The sequence below is a fragment of the Vipera ursinii genome (genome assembly GCF_947247035.1).
Source record: "Vipera ursinii genome assembly, chromosome: 1".
Lineage (NCBI taxonomy): Eukaryota > Metazoa > Chordata > Lepidosauria > Squamata > Viperidae > Vipera > Vipera ursinii.
The window spans coordinates 260044514-260067861 of NC_139512.1; the positions used below are offsets into that span (position 1 = coordinate 260044514).

The 23348-nt window shown below is 36.5% G+C and overlaps 1 protein-coding gene across 2 annotated transcripts in view; it reads left to right on the forward strand.

Moving 5' to 3' along the window:
* Nucleotides 1-22929, forward strand: part of PKIB (cAMP-dependent protein kinase inhibitor beta) — a 35177-nt gene extending 12248 nt beyond the window's left edge. For both annotated transcript variants that reach the window (XM_083350384.1, XM_083350385.1), the window contains 2 exons: nt 20218-20395; nt 21045-22929. In XM_083350384.1, the coding sequence (XP_083206510.1) occupies nt 20248-20395; nt 21045-21121 (225 nt within the window). In that variant the 5' untranslated portion in view covers nt 20218-20247 and the 3' untranslated portion in view covers nt 21122-22929. The remainder of the gene's footprint in view (nt 1-20217; nt 20396-21044) is intronic.
* The last annotated feature ends 419 nt before the right edge of the window (nt 22930-23348 follow it).

A 23348-nucleotide genomic window follows, 5' to 3' on the forward strand; every position in this document is an offset into this window, starting at 1 on the left:
GCTTTGTACAGCAGAATGTCCCAGGGCTATGAACAAAAAGCCTTTAATAAGAAACATATGGCTTTTCTCCAGATTTTAAAAAAACTAGCATTGACCTGTTGTTCTGAAATAAAATTCAGATCGTGATACTGATTGTTAGCTTCCAAGGACTGGCAAGTTCTGGGGCAACTGGGAAAATGATGTACAAAAGTATTATTAAAGAATCATGATGTTTTTTTTTGTTTTGTGGAAAAACATTAACTCTAATAAATTCATAAATATTAATCATAAGAAAAAGGTTCTGGGATTATTCTAAAAGAAGTAATGTAAGTAATGCCCATAAGTGGGTACATAAGAGCCCAAATGTGACATTGGAAAAGTTTTTAAAAGATAGTGGGATTCTTCTAGTGATGATTTTCAATATTTAATTGGGTTGTTAAGCACTTTTGCACTGTACTGCCTTTTTTCCAATAGGCTGGCAACCTGCTTATAAACTGCCTCAGTCATTAAACTTGGGTTCCTCCCAGCATACACAACAGGAGTTTGAATTTTATTTCTGTTCCTGTTCCATAAAAGCAAAGAACTGAGACAAAGCAAGAGCAAAGGAACCAGCTTTCCTCTCCTGCAGCATTTGTTTCATCATCAAGCTATTGTTAAAAACAAAGCATCATGAATTAATATAAACATCCTTGATAGTGAGGGTAGTAGCTAACGTCTATAAATCACATTTGCGGTCTTCTTTCAGGGAGAAAAAATCATATACAGTAGGGTGGGAATCATGGGTAATTCTTGTGCATCATTCTTCTAAACTGTTTTTCCCTGAACTGTATTTCTTATAATTACTACTTAATCAGGTGTACAACAGAGATTTATCACCCCACGCTATGAATACTGTCTACTAAAAAAAAAAGGAAATGGTGAAAAAGTTCCAACAACCAAGCCACCTGGTGAGCTAGTTGTGTTTCACTTCTCCTTTCATTGCTGTGATGCAGAAATGGGGGTTGTTCCTCTAGCTAATGATTACAGGGGAACTGGAAAGCCTCTTCATTCTTACCAGTAGGGTTCCCAAAGATTAATGATATGCAAGTGGCAATCCTTGGGTAGCTTATCTGAGCTAGAAATGGACTGACCACTTCTTAGTTTTTTATGCCTATAGACTAGACTGGAGAACTGAAAAAATATTTAACGGTACTCTATTGCTCTGCTGTTGATTATATGACCAAATTATATGAAGTCAACATTTAAGCTTGACTTGAAAGACATTTTACCTTTCCAAGCTGTGGTGTGAAGCAAACGTTAACTGGATGGGTACCATGTCTATCATGTTACTCTATCAGTTAAGTAAGATCCAGTGTAGAATTCCCTAATGTTTTTATTTTATGCAGTTTTTGCATAAGATAGTGTAAACCCACCCATGACAGCTGTCATTTAATCTGTAAACTAAGCTTATACTGTATGGCTTGTTCAACAAACCATGTATGTTGGTTTCTGACTGCAGCTGCTGAGGCACCCCTATGAGCTATCCAGTGCTGTGTGTCAGTGTTCCTGAATTTTGAATCAGACTTTCTCACAGTAGCCATAGTTTGTTGAGTAAGTTCCATCTACAATATAATGCATGTTCATAAGCTATTTTTATAAAGATCAATGGTGGGATTAACGCAATGTATCAGACCCAAATTAGGAAACCAAGTAGAGTATTATGTCATAATTTGTACAAATTAAGATAATTGGGGTCAAAAATTATTTTTTAACGGAGAGGAGAGAACATCACCAAGAGGGCTCCCCAGGACTGTAATCTTTTTTAGACCCACATATTGGTCCTGATATAGACATAGTTAATCATATTTATGAATGAGGCATTTTAATATAGAAGATGAGTAAGCACCTATATCTCTTAACTGAAATACAATTGAAAAGATATTTTCCTTGTCTTTTGTTGTGTGTACTTTCTGTAGGATTTCTCTAATTTACTTCATTACATTGGGGTGGGTGAGTTGGGCACAAATTAAAGGGTTGTAGGACTTTGCTCAGAAGCTTACTCTTCATTGAATATATTACCACAAAGTGAGGGAAAAGCAATAGTTGACTTTAAACATTTAAAATCTAAAATCTACAACTTGTCAGTGTATTAATAAGGAGATAAACCTGCTTTAACATACGTTTTAATGTCCAGTTTTGTCATTCATGCTTTCTAAACATTGTAGAATGAGATAATATCCTATGAGATAATATTAGCAAAGAGAGCAGATATGTAAGATCTGTAAAAACTGCATAATTTTAGAAGCTGCTGGAAGCCCATGTGATATCAAATTCATGCTAATATATTTCATTATTATTTTGAAAATAATGTTTGAAAAATAACAGATATCTGACTCAAAACAAACGAAAACAAAAAAGTTATGTAAACCAAAATGCAAAAGCACCTTGTTCAACAGATGCAAAATGTGTTTTTTTGCTCAGATTAAGCATATTTGATCAGCCTATTTTGCCTGAAATAGCCATTCATAGATAGCTATTCAACAATCCACCTGGCATTAGAGTAATCAAGTTCTGTGATTCTATGTCTTTCTCAGCACTCAGAGCCAGAATTCTGAACAACAGCAGCTTAGAGTTAACTAACTTGATTGTTTTCCATGGCTTTTTCCTGTCAATGGAATGGATTAAACATAATGCAGAAGTTCCTGTGGTTTATTTGGGAGGTCAAGAATTTATCTTTGCTTTCCAATTATGGGTTGTTCGGAGGGGAGCAAACCAAAATGCCTGGTGTGCATGTCATGCTAAAGAGTGTAGCTGTTCTCAGTGGTAGGGAAAGCCGAGTGGTAGCTATTGAGCAGGATGTGCCAGCACATTGTTTATATCTCGTTAAACCAGAAATCTTCCAAAATCTGACCAATTGCAGTGGGTAAGCACAGCTGCTCTTTTCATCTATACTGCAAGCTGAACTGTGACAATTTATATTTACCCTGGTGCTGATTTCTTAAGATTGCCACCTAAAATAAGTGTTCTCTTTTCTCCCTGGTTTTTTTTCTTTCATTATCAAAGAAGAAAGGTTTATATCTCCTGGCAGAATTAAATTCAAGATAGACAGCATCCATTTTCCTTAAAATGTATTTGAAGTAGTTAGGCATTTGCAGGTTACATAATAAAACTATGCATCATGTATCTGGATGAGAATTGATTAATGGTTGTTTTATAAAGCCTTTGTTCTTAAGAAACTAATGTCAAAAGTAAACTTACAGAAAATTGCTCTTCAGATGCTGTGATTATGTATAAATTATTCTGCATTAAGACATCGATAAAAGATAAGTAGTCTTAGAAATTAAGTTGAAAAATCATGGTACTGCTTTAGGGGCATAAGAAAATCATATTTGGATCAAGAAACTGGATTTCAGTTTTTTAAAAATTATAAAACACAGTAGGTATGGAAAAAAGTATGGAAAAAAACTTCATTATCTATGTATCTTAGATCTATATTCCACCTATCCTTCAAGAACAGCTTGGGGGGGGGGTCATCCCTCATTCCCAAAATAACAACCCACTGATGTAAATTGAACTGAGAGAAAGGCTTAAAATCACCCAATGAGCTTCCATATTTGAGTGTGGACCAAAATGTATTGTACTTCCCTTTTAATTTCACACTGCTATATAAACTCCAGATGGTATCACTGCAAATACTGATTGTAGGAATGGAAACTTCTACAATAGATGCCAGTATCTTTGTGCCAATATATAGCTGCTACTAAAATTAAAAGAAGGCAACTGAAGATGTGATTCCCAATGGCTTAAGGGTTGTAGAAGGAAAGTCTGGCAGTGGCTAGCATTAGCTTTTCCTTTTCCTTTGTTTTCTCCCATGAGCCTTTAAGGCAGCCTGAAGGACACTGTGCCACACCTGGTCTCAATTACAAGGTAAAATGCTGAGAGCACTAGAGTGTGGGTGTGCGAGTAGATGCATTTGCTGTGGGGGAGCCAAAAGCAAACATTTGCAGCCAAGGGAGTGGAGCAGCCATCAGCAAAACAAGCAATTGAGGTAATAAGGACTTGGATTTTACCAAATCAGCAGCAGAGAAGGTGAAGGAAGCAGCAGAGCTAGCAGCTTCACCCCTCCAGTGGAGGAACTACAGCCAACCAATAGCTATAAAGCATGCTTACCTTCTCCCATAACATAGTCTGAGAAACTACAAAGTGAATGCTGCAGCAACAGTTTGGAGAAGCAACTGACAGAAGCCAACTTGTAGGTGGCTTAAAGGTAGCTGATGACATCAGCTCAAGCGACAGATTGTTATAGATCGGGGGTCTTCGAACTTGGCAACTTTTAAGACTTGTGGACTTCAACTCCCAGAATTCCTCAGCCAGTCCACAAATCTTAAAGTTGCCAAGTTGGAAGACCCCTGTTATAGATGGGGTGGGAATAAGATAGACAGAGATAAGGCTGTAGTTATAGTATAAGCTTAACTATGTTAACTTTTTGTTAGTAAACCTAGTTAGGATTAAACCAAACTGTATATGGTGCTGATCTGTACCATTTCCCCAAAGAATCTCTCACAAAGATCTATATCACCTAGTTCTATGCTTATCCTGATAGTTCAAATGACATGATGCATTTTCATTTACTTGGACTTCCTCTCAATTACAAATAGACTTTCTTTTATCCTTTAGTTATGATAAAAACATACACTGACATAAATCAATGACAGACCTGTTCCCTGACTAGGGTACAACCCTCAGTTTTTTCCTTTCCAATATAGTGAGTACACTCTGTTATAATGTAGTTTGTTATTTCGTATTTCCTAGTTCACTTAGGGGTTTTATTGTCTCAAAGTCTCTGCGAAAAGGAGATGAGTATTGACAGAAAGGGAACCGGCCTGACTTTCAGAATCCCCAATGAGGATTTTTTTTGCTTCTCACCATCAAATGTGTCTCCAGTGTTAGCAAAACAAATGAAGGATCTTGTACAGAAGATCTGGAAAACAGGCATATAAAGGAAAATAAAGTATTTTCATTTTTGGTACATTTCATACTACTATTCATACGCGCCTTCTTACAGACTTTTTGCATAAAAGTGGGGAAAAACTAAACATGGTTTTGAATATTAAACTATAGAAAGAAGATAATATATAACTACAGAAAGATTGAACTATATTTATACTTATAACTGCAGTGAAGAATATTGGAAGCCGTTTATAGCTTTTTTCTATTTTTCTTCAACTTTTCCCCCTTGCATTATTTGCTTTTTGTTTGCTTTTTTCTTTTCACTACTTTATATTTGTTATTTTTCTTGTTTAAAAGTTTCAATGGAATTATGAATTATGCAAAACGTTCATTGCATTGAGACTGCAGCAGTTGAACTAGAGTTGTCGTTCGTACAATTCTATACAATTCCCTTTTTTCCCCCTCTCTTCTTCCTGATAATTCCTGGTAATTTCTGCTTTGATAGTGTTGAACATTTTCTCCTAAAGTTCTGGCTGTACAAGCTTAGGTATCTGCACTGCATCCAAATCAATACCTAATTTGCCTTTTTTCCTGATTCCAGAAAGGCTCTTTCCTTTTGAGAGTCTAAGATAATCCTTTCTTTAACTTAATGTCACCTGCATTAGGTTCATAGGAAAAGGGAGCAGATAGCACTTGCTAACTTTCCATGGTTTGACCTTCATTCTGCGTATAATGGAAGATGTATTCATCAACAGCGCTGAACGTCCATCCTTCGGCTGTAGAATGATGCAGTTTCTGGGAAGGCAGTGACAGGGCTTACTGAGCTGATCACTCAACTTTCGAATCCTTTAAACTGTTGTGTTTTATAGATTTTGCTTCTTAAAAAGGTATCCTATCTGGCCAGAAGTAAGGAACCAAATTTTTAGAGAAAAACTACTTTAAGAATCTAGTAGATATATACTTCCAATGTTCTTGACTATAGAGTGGTCAAATATTCCCACATACAGCTGGACTCCTTTTAATATGGGTGAATCCATGCTGTTTTATTGGCAACAGTGTGGATAATGGTTTCATTATACATCTAAGTATATGTGTATCCCCAGTCCATAGGATTCACTAATCCTCTTCCTTCCAAATTTATTTAAAGCTACTGTATCTAGGTATTGCTGTTATTAACTGCCACCCCCTCCCCTTTGAAGAATTAGTGTCTGATGTGGCTTCTTTGTTCATTTCTTTGCATTAATTTCATGTCCTTAAGTTCCTTAATTTGAGAGCAAAACAGGGTCAGTTACAAGCCTCTGAAAGGTTCTGGGCAGAATCTTAAGGTATGTAGAGGCACATGGAATTATAAGCAACGCTGTTCGGTGGAAGGGGCAAATATCTGATCTTTTTTCTGTGATTAATGGTTGGACAGAAAAAGGCCACTCATGTTTTTAGGATCCACTAAATAACAGATTCATGCAGTTAGTGAATCCTACCTTAATTTCCCTGCAGATTTATAACTATCCAGGGCAACAGCATTTGCTTGGAGATCGCCACTATTTCAATCTCCATCACTGTTTCCTTTGTTCAGTGCTCTGCTTTTTTATAGTTGAATATTTTTTTAAATGAAACTAGATAGCAGCCTACAAAAAACAGTACCTCTCCCCATCCTTTCCATGCAACAGAAAATTGACATTAAAAGTTATAATGTATCCTGTTTTCCATCCATGTTACCCCATATCTCTTTACCACAGCAAAGAACAGGATCCCCCTCCTTTGCACCCTAGAAACATAAGCTTAGCTTGTAGTCAACCCTCTTATGTCTTAGTCCATTCAAGTTTCTCCTTTAAAGCTGTCAGCCAGACAAGACCAAAGAAGGATGCCTTTGCCAACAATTCTGTGGTTCCTGACCAACAGTTTAAAACACTTATTTATGATTTGTTCCCAACCTTGCATGTAAAACTTACAGAAATTTAGTTTGGATAGTTAGGTTCCTGTTTTGACTCTCCTGTTTTCACTTTCAATAGAAAAGAATGTTTATTCTCCCCTTGACCATTCTTAAAATCCTTTGCATGTCTGGTTGAAAAGCCCAGTTGGGAAGCTAGCAATTTGAAATATAACTTAAAAATATAAATGCCCTTTGTAGAGTTGTGTGTTGCTTTGTTTACTTTAGAAAGTAAATATGTACTTAGTAATCAACTGCAGTATTTTATTACCAGCCTCACCCGTGCTAGTAAGAGCAATATTGTTAAGAGTATTGAACTTTTGAGTAATGGCAGTAGCGTGAGGGCTTGATGCCCATATACAGTAAGATTGTTGTTCAGTTGTACTGCTCAATTATTCACTACATGTTTGCTCAATCAAACATGTTTGCTTAGCCTAAGCCCAGTTTTGATTGCTTGCTTATGAGCCATCACGTCAATGTTAACTCTCAGCGACCACACAGATTTTCTCCATGGCTATCTAGCCAAGAATCAGTTTAGATTTCCATTTATATAGGTTTTTTCTCTCACTTTAATGTGAAAAGGCATTTCTGCAATTTGATGTGTTGCTGCTCAACTCAGCATGGTTCATTCTGGAACATGCATATAAATAGCTTGGGGGGGGGGGCGCACTGTGAGTTGTGGATTGTTTATGCCTGTCCTAAAGTGATACTAAATTTCTGTGTTTGACATGTAGGACAATTCAGTGCATGTTACTTTAGAAATGAGTCATGCAGGAATAGGATGAAAGAACTAGCTTCTTTCTCTTTCACCCTGAAAGTATAGAGGGGAATCTTAACACAGAGCAGGAAAGGAAGAGCTGGGCTAAGCAAATGCATTATTTCATTCCTTTGATCACAGTTCCTCAAGATCTAATCTGTAATGTTTTATTTCCTCCAAATTATATAGAATATTCTCATTACAAAACCTGCCTAACAGCTTTTCTTTATATTTACTAAAAGTCTTTTCAAATCTGATCTGCAAAGGAAAATACCTTGTGTAGTATATGTGAGTACGTACACACACATTGCACACAAAAGGTAGATTGAATCTCTGACCCTCCTATCTTTCAAAACCATACAAAAAGATAGACTGCGATCAAATGTAACAAAACAAAAAAAATAAAAGCATCTTATTTAAAACAAGCTAAAATACAATCAAACTCTATCCAACTCTTTAGAGGACTCTGTCCGAGTCTCTAAGAAGTCTACAGCTTCAGGAATTGGGGGCCGATTTCAGCTCCACACCACTGTTGCACTTTGTTGAAATGTGAAGTAGCCCCAAGGCTCCCGAGAGGAAAAAAAAAACATCTTGGGTGGTACAACTATGTGGGAAATCTCAGTTGAAAGCTGAATTTCAGTATAGTGTAATGTATAAACAAAGGAATCCTTTGGTTTGTGCGTGATACTAGGGTTCAATTTCTTTGTTTTTCCTCTGGTGTGCCTTGTAACATTAGCATAGGCAGTATTTATGGATGTGCATAAATGCAGGAATGACTCACAGGAGCTGTTTGATATCTGCCAAACATGGTACATGAATCAGCTTCAGCATGGTGCTTGTTAGTGGCATAATGTATTCCCGCTGTCATGCTTTACAAAAGAAAAAAAAATGAATCTAAGGGCTTTTCAGACCTCAGTATCAGTTCATTTGTTTTTTTCCTATATTTTTTCCCCAAAGCCGATAAACTTGCTTTAATACCTCACCTCAAGTTATTTTTTTAAATAGCCTGATTAGGAAATTGTGTTCCTAAGTAACAATCAAACAATTATGCCTGTTAGCAAGTTTATTTACAGATTATATGGAGTAGTATAAATTTATAACTACTGTTCAGTAGTTTCATACTGAATAAGGCCATCATCCAGGATTTTGGGCTGTAAATCCCAGCTATACCTTTTAAGTGCTTTAGGATGATATGAATGATTTGCATTAATGTGTGTCAGGTTGATCTGAGACGGTAGAAAGTCTGCACATTTCTTAACTACTATGAACAATTTCATTTCTCTTGAGAAACAGCCTTGTTCTCATCTTTCATATGAAATAGACATATGATAGCACTTCAGTCTTTCAGTTTGAATGTACTTGCTTGAGCTTTCAATTGTGATCTTCCTATATTCTGTGATTATCTGCTTTCGAACAACTGGAATCAAGCAATTTACTCCTGTATCAGAAGTTGGCATTTTCACATTACCGATAGAAGACTGTTCCTAGGGATATGTATAAGGAAGGCCCTATTCTGCTATAATAATAATAATAATAATAATAATAATAATAATAATAATAATAATAATAATAATAATAATAATAATAATAATAATAATAATAATAATAATAATAATAAAATTTAATTTCTATACCGCCCTTCTCCTTAGTTCAGTTATAGCAGAAACACTCAATGGAATATTGTGGGATATATCTCTTCTACCATTTGACCAATTCTATAGGACTTTTGAGTCCTAAGGAGAGAAGATTCTGTAGAGATTCTATACATTCCCATATATACAGTACTGTACAGATCTATACATATAGATTCTTCTCCACTATTCTACAGAGGATCATATCTAGATTTTTTTCCTAGTTCTGAAAAAAAGAACAAATCTTTCAATAAATATCCTAGGAATTCATAAAAGCTTCCTGCCATGCCCAAAGTGAAATGAATGAGGCTAGATTAGAAGAATTTAAGCAGTTCAACTCAACAGCCTAAGCTACTTATTTCTCATGCTACTCCTGGCTGTTCCTGAAGCCGACTTAACAAATTCCAATTCTGATTGTTATAGTTTGGCTATAGGGCTAGGTTGATTTTTGGACCACAATAAGTCCTTATTGGTTATTCCCTTGCTTCTTGTCCTTCCTCTCCATGCGGAAGGACAGGTATCTGTCCAAGTATCTAATTTTTATTTCTGGGAATTCCTTCCCTCCTCACTAATCTCATTATTTTCCTTTGCTTTCCCAGATGTTTGCACCCATGGATACCTTCACACCCTCTTCCCAAGTTTTCTGTTTGACACTACACTGTATCTCTCCCCCCCCCCAAAAAAATCATTACTTTGGTGCTGCAGTCATCATGTGAAACCATTGTTTCTTATTCCGGTAATTAGGAAGGTAGATAGGTAGATAGGTAAGTAGATATAAAAAGAACACATTGGGGCCATTTAACTTGATGAAATGTAGAAATTGTAAATATCATAGGTAGTACATGTTGTTAATAATAAAAGTTGTGCTGTGGTTGTTTTTTAACTGCATTCTATGTTATCTATACCAGTGAAAAAGCATCTGCCAGCAGTATGAATTTTTACTCCCCAATATATGATCCTGCTACCATGCAACCCTCAAATATTCCAGAGTTTTATGAGATGTAGGGAATGTGTATGTAAGCCAAATAAAAGCAAAGAAAGATCTGTGAAAATCAAATTATTTTATAAGTGTTTTATAATGGTAGCCATTATCTGAGTTGTAATTTTTACAATCATTATTCCCAGTTTTAGTAGAATTGTGCTTAGAACAAAAAATACAAAAGATAGTTAAATACTGTTAATGACGCATGCGTTTGTTAAATACCAGATTGGAGTAACTATGAAAAGAACAGAATCCTTTATGAAATAGAAAGGATGTTAATCATAAGCAATAATGTACTGAAGAAGCACGTTTGTGTGAAGACACCTGAATGATCTCCTTAGATTTCCTTACACCTCATGCCTTACACCAATTTCCCAACTCTCCAAAGCAGAGGGAGATGCTATGGTGGAGAGGCAATGGGAAGGAGGAATAACAAAAATGACCTCTCATTCCACTGATGAATAACTTCCATCAACAAGTGATTATGCTACTAATGCGCCAACCAATTATACTTCAGTTCTCTACGGCAAGGGTCCCCAACCCCCAGTCCGTGGGCCAGTACCGGGCCATGGCATGCCAGCAACTGGTCTGCACAAACAAGCGAAGCCCCATCTGCGAGATGCAGGCAGCACACAAAACTGTGCACCCTCTGGTCTGTGGAAAAAACCTCTCTCCCTGGTACCCAAAAGGTTGAGGACCTCTGCTCTATGGGCTTCAGAGAATGCAAGATGGTACCCATGGTTCTACTCCAATGATTCTTAAATAACAGAATAACAGAGTTGGAAGTTCTACTAGTCCAACCCCCTGCTGAAGCAGGAAACTCTATACCATTTCAGACAAATGGTTGTCCAATCTCTTCTTAAAAATCTCCTGTGTTGGAGCACCCACAACTTTTGGAGGCAACTCCTTCCACCGATTAATTGTTCTGTCAGAGAATCTTTCCTGGGTTGTTTCTCTCCTTGATTAGTTTCCATACATCACTTCTTGTCCTGCCTTCAGGTGCTTTGGAGAATAGTTTGGAGAATACTACTTTTTTTGTTTTGAATAATATCCTTACACAAACAAACACAGAGACACAAACACAGAGAGACAACTGTTTTACACAAATGACTTAAGTCACACGAGTCCCAAACGGATCCTCAACTCACAAACAAGCAATGACATATTGCTCCATTACCCCAAATTACTGTTTACTTATACACATAATGAGGGCTTCCTCTTGATATATGGGCCATGCACCTTAGAGAAAACAAAGTCATTTTGGGGTGTAATAACCCTCAGTTTATGAGCCACTGATCAACTGTCTGACGTTATCTTCACCAAAACCTGAAGCAGGTGAAAAACAAAATTATCTGGAAAGTTCTTCCTGGTTTAATTCCAATCTTCGGGCAGTTAACCATCTTGATGCCCAGTATTAGCATCAAATGTAGGAAAAAAAAGTGGTAGTATGTTTTACATACGTACTACAGACACAATTCACTTCTATACATACGGAAGACTTCCTCTAGATGTATGACACCTACAGGAAGCAGAATATTTTTTTTTGCAGTTGTGTAAGGCTCCGTCTTAACACCATGTAATTCAAGCTGATGTTTGTATATGGTATATTCAAGGAATTTACTGGAATTGGGCAATTTTCTTACATTTATCAATAGGAACAGAGGTTGTTGAAAGCAAAGGAATGGTACAAAAGTTTGCATACCTCACTGCTTAAATGCATCGATGTGTTTGAAAATTAGCCCAAAGATTACTTTGACTTGATAAGGAGTGGTTACCTAGTGAATGTAACCCTTTCTGCACTACTTAAACATTGGCTTCCCTCTCTTCTCTCTTCTTCTCTTCTCTTCTCTCTCAGCTATCCCTTTCTCTTACCTCCTCTCCAGTCAGTTTTTCCTTCCCAGATCCATTTTTCGTTCAGTCCAGCTATATATTCTTCTTAGGCCATCCCTCATTTCTCTCATCCTCTTTTTTGTTGTACAGTTTCTGCTAAAAAAAGAAAGGGAGTTTTGCATGCAAGTCTATATATTTGTGTGTTTCTGTGTGAGATGGTTTGAGTTCATAGGACAGAATGATAGTTACATGCAAATGCAGATCCACTTTTGTAAATGGAGTATCTTATTTTACAGCCAACTCTATTGTTTTAACAGCTATAACCCTACCTCAATTGACTTGTCTTTCGGGGGCGAGTGTGGTTCTGACAGATTTATATTAAGGATGTTCATAATGTGTCAGAACATTCCATTTCCCTCTAGATCAGACATGTTAAACACAAGGCCCGTGGGCCACGTCCAGCCTGCAAGTTGGTCTCCTGTGGCCCACGGATTCATCCTGTAAACAACAAGGAATCAGCCCCCGCTACCTCGGCCCCATCCCCTGGTCACACACTGGGGATTTGTCACCTTCATGAGGAATGAAGAAAGGCTCTAGCAAATAGCCCTCTCCCATTTCACATATCTGGCTCTGGGGGAGGGACACTGCAAGTGGTGTGAGAGTCCACATTACCTGCATGACACCGCCCAACCCCCAGCCCACCCAGTTTTGGCAGGCAGCGGCATGCTTCCCTCACAGTGCAGAGAGGCTGGCTCTCCACACTGTGAGGGGAGCACCTGCTGTCTGCCGAAACTGAGCGGGCTGGGGGTTGGGCGGCATTGCACAGGTAATGTGGACTCTCACACCGTTCACAGCACCCCCTCCCCCAGAGCCCACAGGTATGTGAAGTGCGAGAGGGCCATTTGCTGGCTACCTCCAGGCGATGGTGCCTTTCTTCATTCCTCAAGAAAGGTGACAAATCCACAGCTGTATTTCTTGCCTGTTTTTCTCCCTCCCTCATTGCAAATCACTTTCCCCCACTCTGCTCTTAGGGAAGGAAGGAGGGAGGGAGGGAGGGAGGGAGGGAGGGAAGGAAGGAAGGAAGGAAGGAAGGAAGGAAGGGAGGGGGATATGGAGGAATGGACAAATTCACCCATATAGTGGGTATGATTGTTCTGACTTACGATGGATATAGAGTTGAGGTTGCTATATTATTGGGTCTCCAGCAATATTTTGCTGCATAGACTTTTGTAAAGATGACCTTGTAGTCATAATATATTGTTCTACTAATATGAAGCAGATGGTAATATTTATGTCCAAGGTGTCTTGGTATAAGGTCTCAAATGTTTAATTGCATCAGGCCTAGTGCAGTGTCACCAACTGGGTATTGGGAGTAGAAATGATTTATTACCTATCAATCTACAGCAGGTTAGACATTCTGAATGTGCTGGTTCACAAGAGGAATGGAATGCTGAGTGAGTAACTGTGCAGGTGTGATTATTTGCAAAACTATTCATTTCTGAGGAAAGCATATTTGTGAGGTATCAACATTTGAAGAATGTAAAGTTTCCGTTGCTTACAAATTTGCTGATATTTCTATTTATACTTGAATGTATGAAAAAGAAACATCCTGAGTGACACTAAAAGAGACGAATGGTGAGAGCATGATTTGAAAAATGTTCAGTCAAGCTAGCAAAGAGGCTGGACAGAGAAGGATTTAAATTATCTTTGGAAAGGGCACATCTTAGTACTCAAATCCAATAGCAACTTAAGATTTTTCAAACAAAAATATGTTGGCAACAGAAAATAATTTCTTTCACTTTTTCATTCTGTTTTGTTTTCTATATCATTTAGGCCAGTGTTTGTCAAACATGGCAACTTTGAGATGGGTGGACTTCAACAAAGCTGGCTGGGGAATTCTGGGAGTTGAGGTCCACCCATCCTAAAGTCACCAAGGTTGAGAAACATTGATTTAGCCCTAACACATCTCTGCCTACCAGGGAATATGTTAACAGTGAGAGAGATGGAAATAAAGATAAACTATACAAAACAAAGAACTTTTGACCTTGCAAATAAATCAAGGAGATGGGAGTTTGAGTTGTAGCATAAGGTAGTTCACACTTCCATTACTGTTCTTGGAATTTTGTGCAACACAATTTTCTCTCAGAACACAGCAGAGAAGGATTGATGAGGGTAGACAGAGAACTATTCCTATATAGGGACGTGGTGGCTCAGTGGGTTAGGACGCTGAGCTTGTCGATCAGAAGGTCGGCAGTTTGGCGGGAACTATTCCTACTACTTGATAAAAAACAACAACAATCTGCCATACTTTAGGAGTACGCATATTACTATATTTGTACAGATCCAATGGATCAGTAACACTGCAGCAGCTCCTGATCCAGCTGGTAGTAGACATTTGAAAAATAACAATTTGTCCTCAAGTTAAGCTTGTATCCTGATGACAACTGTATGAACACATCCGTGAATATATAGTGTATTTCCTTCAGGATGTTATATGCACAGCTTTGTCCACCTCTTTGGAGAATGGAGGCTGATGAGACCAGTCAGGATTACATTAGCCTAAGGCATCTAATAAGTACCATTTTCATCATATCCATTACTAATCATTAGAATTGGCTACCCACATAATGTGGATACTGAAAGGTAACCCTGTATATATTTTGAGGTTGTTATACAACACTGTAGAATAAGGAAGAAAATAGTATTTTAATGCCAGTGTCATGGTTCCAATAGATGAAACCCATCAAAAGAACTTTGAGGCAAAATTCTTCCTTAAAGTATATTTATTCGGGATACAAAATATTGGCACTACATTTATTGTTGTTAGTTGCAAAGTCGTGTCCGACCCATTGTGACCCCATGGACAATGTTCCTCCAGGCCTTCCTGTCCTCCACATAGTTGAACCCAAAAACTAAATTCCCTTCCCCCAGATACAAAGTAACAAAGTACAACTCCCACCCCCAATAAACTGTCATAAATCACATTCCCCAATTAGTTTGAAGCACACAGGCTTTCTCCTCAGCTCCTCAGCCCGCTAAAATGTTACCAGCTTGTCCTTGGGTTCCCACAGCAGCATTATTATTATGGCTAGCTGAGCTTACATTCCAACCCCCTCCCCTCTGCTGCACCTAATTTCTAAAGTAAGAAAAAGCATGTTAAAGGAATAGAGAAAATGGCTGCATTTTCATCAGTTGTCAGAGCAGGAACATCCAATGTTAGCAGTGTTGACAACCAGCATAGGTAAAGGTAAATTACCATACCTGAACAGAGGGTTGAAAACCTGAATAAATAGCTAAGGAATGTTTGGGTTCCCATTGTAAACAAACAATAATTGTGTTATATAATTATATAAATCTTAAATTTATATATTTTTATTTTTATGGAAATATGGAATCAGCCAAGCCACACATGTTGATTTATACATTAGAATGAAAACCTTGATCAGAAACATGATTTGATTTCTTCTAAACATACAGTATGTCTTACAGCAAACAATACAGATTTATGGAAGACTTAATTTTCATATTGATTTTGTTTTATCAGTCATTTGAAATTGTTTTTAAAAGGGATGAATTAAGTGCAATTTTTTCAACAGCTTCATTGAAGATCTTCATTCAACCAATTAAGCAACTCAGTGAACCCCAAAAATTAAAACATTGAACTTTTCAACTAGACCTAATAAAGATTGCAGTAGTGATGTGTTGAATTCAATACCAGGCCAGGGTATTGATGTGGCCGGGGAAAGAGGGCAGTGAATTATTTAGGGAGGATGTGTCAGTTCTTAGAGAATAGAAATAATGAGCATAAAACACGATTTGTTTGTACAAGATAGGGCAGAGAGGCTTTTAGGATTCTGTTTTCCACCCTAGAATCTAGAATAGAAGGGTTAAATATGGAAAGTCATGTGAGTTGAGTTATATTAATGAGATAAGATCAGACAAAAGATGAATGACTTTGGGAAAATAAATTAACTTCATTATTTGTTTCTGGGTAGAATTGCAAAGACTTCGGATCTTTAATTGGTTAACTTTGTTGCAAAACAACAAAACCTTGGGTTTTTTTTCCTGCAGGCAGAAAATAATACACTACACACACACACACACACACACACACAGACAAACACACTCATTATCTTGACACTAGTCCTCATAACAGTTGCAATATTAGGTTGCCAGATTGGTGCTGATCCTATACGTTCTTACACAAGTTAGTGAAGTGATGGTCTTGAATAATGTAGGTTGTTTTCTTATACGTGGGTAGAAAACCCTTAAATTATCATTATGACAATGGCCAATTTGGCCAATGATGAAGCATGATCACTGTTGGGATTCAAAAGATCTGAAAAGCATCACTGTCCCCCCCTATTCCAGACTATAAAAATAATGGAAATTTTCCAATATTTTAGTGATTACAGTATTTCTAAAATATGGCAAAGGAAAGTTAGAATACAGCATTTAATTTGATAAAATTAGAAAAAAGAAGACTCAGCTAATTTAGGTGGGAATCCTATTTATACTTGCCTAAGATTAACTCATCGAATGCAGTGGGACTTGTTTCTAAGTAGACATGTGTTTGCTAAGCATTTAGTTTTTGTGTTATGCATTAGTTAAGAATTGGGACATTACCAAGCACTGTGTTTTGATTCAACATGCAATGGTTAGTAGACTGGTTAAATATTCCTGTAAATCATGTTCTAATTGTTGTTTGCTATAGACAATAAATTATAATGCAATTATCCTAGCACAAGATCTAAAAAAACTAGTTTTTTAAAAAAAGAAAGAAAGAAAGAAAGAAAGAAAACAACTGACCATCTAAAAAGGTCCTCTTATAATGACTAGGAGATTTGAAGAAAACCTGATGTTATCTTCATTATAGTACCATAGTTGTACGTTGTCTTGTTTCAGGTTCAGATGCTCCTACCCTGTGAAAATTGGTGGGTTCCCAAGCATTGGCTTGAACCTGCTACATATGATTTCTGCCCCGTATTCCTATTACTATGTGCATTTTTATGCAAATACCATAACAGATTACTGATGTACAAATACTAAGGAGATGGGAATGTATCTCTTGGGACTAATTGTGTTTGTTCAATGTTAGCAAAGATTCCACTGATTTATGAGAGTACTCCATTAAACTGCTGGAAAATTACTGCAGTTTGATCCTGCGTCTTGGTTTCACTCTGCTATATGGACACTGTCATGGCCACAGCCTTGACCAAGGACTGTCCTTCATTCAAGAGAAAATATTTCAGCATGACAGCAGCTAACATGATGGTATTGTTTAATGTTTCCCTGTAAAACAAGCATCACACACAAAGGCTACTGCAATCAACAGTTCTGTAAATAACCAAAGAAGCAGCAGCAGATGGCAAAGAACTGCCATCTTGACTGCACTTGTAAGAGTTGATGATAGTGGTATCCTTGTCAGAGGTGCTTGTTTGAAGTGTGAGCAGCTCATTTCCATTTGGATTGATCATTAAAAGAATGTTAAAATGCTAAGAATTTGTGCCTGAATTTGCTTGAGTTCCTTTTCCCTTTCCTATAAGATTTTCTTTATAGATCATAAGATGGGCTTGTCTTGTTTTCATTAGTTTGTAAAAATCATGCTGGCAGTATTTTTGGCTTGAACATTTAGAAAAAAAGTTCTTTAAGGGACAGCAATCAGGGTAGATGATTTTTTGTACTAATAAACATGTTAACAACTACAAATATCTTTACAATGAGTTGTAAAGAGTTAATTGTTAAAATTGGCCTTTATTCCTGAATCCAGTTACAGTAATACAACATTTACTAGTTCCATCTTTTTTTATTCAAGTTTTATTGGTTTTTCAATATTTACATATACATGTATTTGTGAAGCAATATGGTGGTTGGGTAGTAAAAAGTAACAAATAAGTTGTTTGTAAATAGTTCAGGTTGCATCAATAAAGATTCCCTCTCAGATTCCCTTAGTTTTCACATAGTCAAAGTGATCAAGTTAGTACATTTCTAGATATGACCTAATCAATTAAGTTTTCAATGTAATTAGACTAATACATATCAAAATCCTGTTTTTAAGTTTTACCTAATTGCAATAAAATACTCTAAAGTGGCCTATAATATACAGAAGAAAGGTTACTTTTTGGGTAACCTACAGTTCCCTATTTCAGTAAAGGATAATTCTTTTGTCTACAAAACTTACATGTTCATTACAAATCATTCTTATGATTTAACAGTAAATTCTAGTTTTCATCTTAACAAATCACTAATTGTTAGAAAAGATTTTTTTTGTCTTAACCATTCAACACTTATTAAAATACTATCTTATATTATAAGATTCTAAATTCTATAGTATACTGCTCAAAAAAAATAAAGGGAACACTTAAACAACACAGTGTACTGTATTTAATAGTAGGATGTCTTATCTTGTGTTCCCTTTATTTTTTTTGAGCAGTATATAATTCAAAGTTTTATTCTAAAAGCTTAATTTTGTTTTCCTTTAAAAATCTAAAACCTAAATATGAAATCAGTTATATTTATATTTTTTTAAGATTCCCCTTAGTCCATCAAAAAAGATTTTTTTTAAGTTCTGTCCTTACAAATTCCAAAAAAAGGACAAATCTAAATCTTTAAATCTAACTCTCACCTTCCTTTTGTGCCAATCAGGCTTCCACCTTAGTGTCTTTAAATTCTCAAATGTGTCTGCCTTTCTTCCTCCACCTCTTATTTGAATCCACGGAGACCATCCAAATGACAGTTTTGCCAAGCTGGTGTCCCCTTTATAATCATTGAAATATAGCTTTAATAGCTCAGTTTTTGATGTTTGATGTAATTCTTGTTCCATTTCCATCTGGGTTAGGTAAAACATAGTAGCTAATGTTATCGTTTGATTAGCTGAATCCTCAACAAACTGTATTTAAAGGCCTTTGATATCTTCGCTCTTAATGTTGCTTTCTTCGGGCGTTGTTGTTTTTTGAACTGTATGTTTTGTAGTTAAAGTTGGAGTTTGGACTTCAAAGTTCTCCGTAGGCTGCGTTTGTTGCTCTTTATAGTCTCCTATTTCAGTGTTAATTTCCAGTTCTTCTATTTGTTTTTGGGTTGTCAGTTCATCATTTAGGGTCAAAGTTTGGTCTGGTGGCTTTGAGTTGTCAGGTTTATCATGCAATTTAGCTTTAATATGCTCAGTTATAGCCAAGATTGTGTCCAATATCAATTTGTAGTTAAGTGGTGGGATATAGTCATACATTTTGTTAGTGTTTACAGCTATGTCTTCCATGGAGGCTATTTTAATAGAAGTCAGTAATTTTACACCTCCAATGCTCCTCCAATGCTCAGTGCCAGGTGTTTCCACACTTGTCTTTGAAGATAATATCAAGGACAACTCTGTTATTCAGTCAGCTGTCAGAATAAGCAAAAGGTTTGCTTGCAGTTCCAGGTTTAGCCACAGGATGTCATCAGTAGCATATAGAATATGTTGTAAAATTCTTTTTTCCCCCCAAATTAATATAAAGCTTTTATATAATTAGTCCATTCTTTTTTCCTTAGTTCACATCTTAAACAGAAAATAGGGTAGTAGAACCCCACAAAAATATGAGCTTTTTAATAGATAGGAATGAGATTGCTTAGTTTCTTTGCTTAATCAGATGGTATGTTTCTTCTTCTTCTTCGCTTTAAGGCTTAAAATGTTATTCCCCCAAGTATACAAAAGCTATTTTTTTTTAAAAAAAAGGGGGGAGATTATAAAATCTGTGACCCTGTTGTACCTGCTGTTAGTGATAATTTTGTCTCTTGATATTGCTTTGAAACAAAGCTTTCTGCAGTATCTTCAAATTCTAGGAAGGGCTTGTTTTTAAGTTTTGAAAAAGTTCCTCTGAATAGTATTCTTTTTCTTGACTGGCAAAACCATGTAAAAAAGACAAAGAAAGAAATAGTTCACTCAAATATGTAGAGTTACAGGAAGTCACTGGGTATTTCTCTTTGTTCTATTCATGAATGCTGTGAAAAATACTGTAAGTAGAAAGTGGAGATGGGGGGGACAGGAAATAGACTCTTGGGATAAAGTTTCAGCACTGATGTGTTGAGACCTGTCCTTCTACCAAGGAAAAGTATATTTTGATTTTTAAAAGAGTAGCTACTTTGTTCTCAAGATTGGTTTGCATTTGGCCACCAAAATATTGAAGCTGAGACTCTTGGTGTTTTTCAGGAGATGTTGCTATGAGGAAAGACATCAGAGATGACTGATGTTGAGCCTGTAGTCACAGATTTTGCTGCATCGGGACGGGCAGGACGCCGAAATGCCTTACCAGACATTCTGGGTTCTTCTGCGGGAGCTGGAACATCTGAACTGCCACACAAATTAGCCGGACTCTCGATATCAGAAGGTAATACTTTCAAAAATCAAAAGCTACACGTCTATGGAGATTCTCAGTCATCCAGGTCATGGTTGTCCCAAAGGTGCTTTTTCAGGAGGCAACTGGACTTTCTTGTTTTTCTTTGAAGACATTTTGCTTCTCATCCAAGAAGCTTCTTCAGCTCTGACTGGATGATGGGGAATGGAAGGATTTATATTCCTTGCAGATGGAATGACCATCCAGTCAGAGCTGAAGATGCTTCTTGGATGAGAAGTGAAACGTCTTTAAAGAAAAAAACAGAAAGCCCTGAAAAAGCACTTTTGAGACAATCAAAGGCTACCTTTCTCTGTTGAATAACTTTAAGAAATGTTCTTCCTTAGGTTATCACATTACTAAGTAATTTTCTAAGGATATTTCCAACTTCATAGGCCAAGAAGCTGCCTTGTTTGTAATTTTACCACAATAACAGGTAGCACACCAATTTACAGCTGTTACATAATATCTGCCATACTTTTTTTTTTCATGAGCTGCACATGTTCTTTAAATTTGGTTTAAAACTCTGGGCATCTAATATTACAGTGAGCAAATATTGTGAAAAGTTCTTTCAAACTCCAGATGTTTTGGCTCTTTCTTTGTAAAGCTAATACTTTTTCTCATGTTCACATCTTTTTAATTAAAGGAGCTGAAGGAGGAGAAGCATTTTCTGATGCCACTATGAAAAACCAAGTGATGGAAGAAAAAACAATGGATTCCTAATATTTATAAAATGCTTGGTTTTGGTGATTATCCACGAACTTCACTGGCAGAATGTCCAAGATTCTGAAGTATATAATATTTGTAGCTGGCTAATATGAATATGGAATTCATCAAGAAGCAATTTACAAATCATAGCCAGTATCTGCAGAAAAAAAAAGAGAATTGTTTTCAGTTATTGAACAAATGAAGTCCAATGTAATCAGCTGATTGTTGAAAAGAACTAAATACAACAACAAACATCATTAATAACTTGGGGTCTTTTCTGATAATAAATATAAAATGTAGATATTAGATTTGGTGTGAGCTTAGTATATATGTGTACATACATGCGCACGCACATATACACACATTTTATACATAGAATAGCACACAAAAGCACATATCAAAATCAGTAATTTGAGGCCCAGAATATATCAAACTTTATGTATATAAGAGTCAGCATACAAAAGTCAGTGAATTTAGATGAGTATGATTCTGAATAAACTATACAACAAATGTTTTAAAAACGTAGGACGTTGCTAAATAGTGGGAGAATTTTTTAGTGCTCTTTGTAGTTAAGGAACTCATGAGAAATACCCTGACTTCAACAATATAGTAAAAAGAGCATCTAGTTCTAAACTATAACAGCCTTGGTGGAGCAGTGGGCTAATGCCTCCTTAAGTAACACCAGCTGCCTGCAATTAGTGCAGGTTCGCATCCCACCAGGCTCAAGGTTGACTCAGCCTTCCATCCTTCCGAGGTAGGTAAAATGAGGACCCAGATTGTTGAGGGCAATAAGCTGACTTTGTAATAATACCGCTTGGGGGGGGGTGAAAGCCCTAATAAGCAGGCATATATATAGAATGAAGGCTATTGTTAAGCACATTGGTTTGTGCTAAAATTGTAAGCCACCCTGAGTCTTCGGAGGAGGGCAGGATATAAATGGGATTAAAAATAAAATTAAATAAATAATGAGTATTGCTGTTTTGTACCAGAAGATAGGCATCCTTATTTATCAAACAATCAAATTCCATATAGGAGTCACATATAATTCCACATAGGAACAGGTAGTGGATACTGAAGATGTAACTAGAAGAATATGGGACATTTTTGAAATAGGACAAACCTCCTGCTAACCACTGCCCCCCCCCCAAAAAAAAATCCATCTCAGTTTCCATTGTAACAACTCATCTAGTTCTACACACTAATCTGGAAAGCCTCTGCTCTGCAGACTTTAAAGTAACATTTCTCTGTCACCCTGGATACCAAAGTTTAATTTTCCCAGAAGCCAAGACCCAGACTATTTTTGACACAGCACGAAGCTTGATTTTTTTAAAGAAAAAGAAAATGCATCTGGAGATTAGCCCCACAAAACCTTTTTCAAATCTGAACTCGACTGAGAAATGTACAGAAGTTCAAGACATACAGAAATGCCTCTCTTTTTTTCGCTCCTTCAAAATGTCAAGACAAGTCAAGATCAACTAAGATTTTGAAGTTCTTTTGAGTGCATTTGATATTTTGCTTTCTCAAGACTGGCTTTTCTATAAACTCAAAATTCTGTTAATTAGTTTTTAAAAGAAATCCCTGACATCTGCAATGGTTTTTAAATTTCATTTCAGCATGAGGAATGAAATAGATTATCCTTACATTAGAATAATGTGTTCTATCAGTTCATACCTCACAAAATCTAAGAACATAAAGTTTTTGCTTCAGTTAGGGTGTCGGCTTATTGGCTTATAACCGATCCTGTTAAAGTAATGATTATTAAAGCATTTTCTTCCTGATATATTTTATCTATTCCAAAGGATTGATCCATATTTAATAATAAAGATTGCATTCTTTAAAATATAGTATGTGTGTATTATTTGCACAAGAATACCATGACCCAATTGTATAGTTTTTTACTCCAGGAAAAATCAATTAAGCCCAGATTAGAGCATAATCACTGAGGTTGAAGTGGGCACAGAGTCATTATTTTAAAACAAATTTCAATTTCTCATGCTTGATGTAAATTCTGATTATATTCATGTGCATTTTCTTTCAATAGAATTAGTTTGGACTGACTCCAAACAATATATTTTGGGTTGAAGTACATTAATAACTAGTGGCTACCTTGCCTCAGAGAACCACAATTGTAACTTATGGGCATATGACTCTGTACCAAATGTACCAAATGTATTCATTACTAATACTAGTATTAGTATTAAGATTTGTCTTTGTTGACTAAGACAGTGTGCCTTGTGCTATT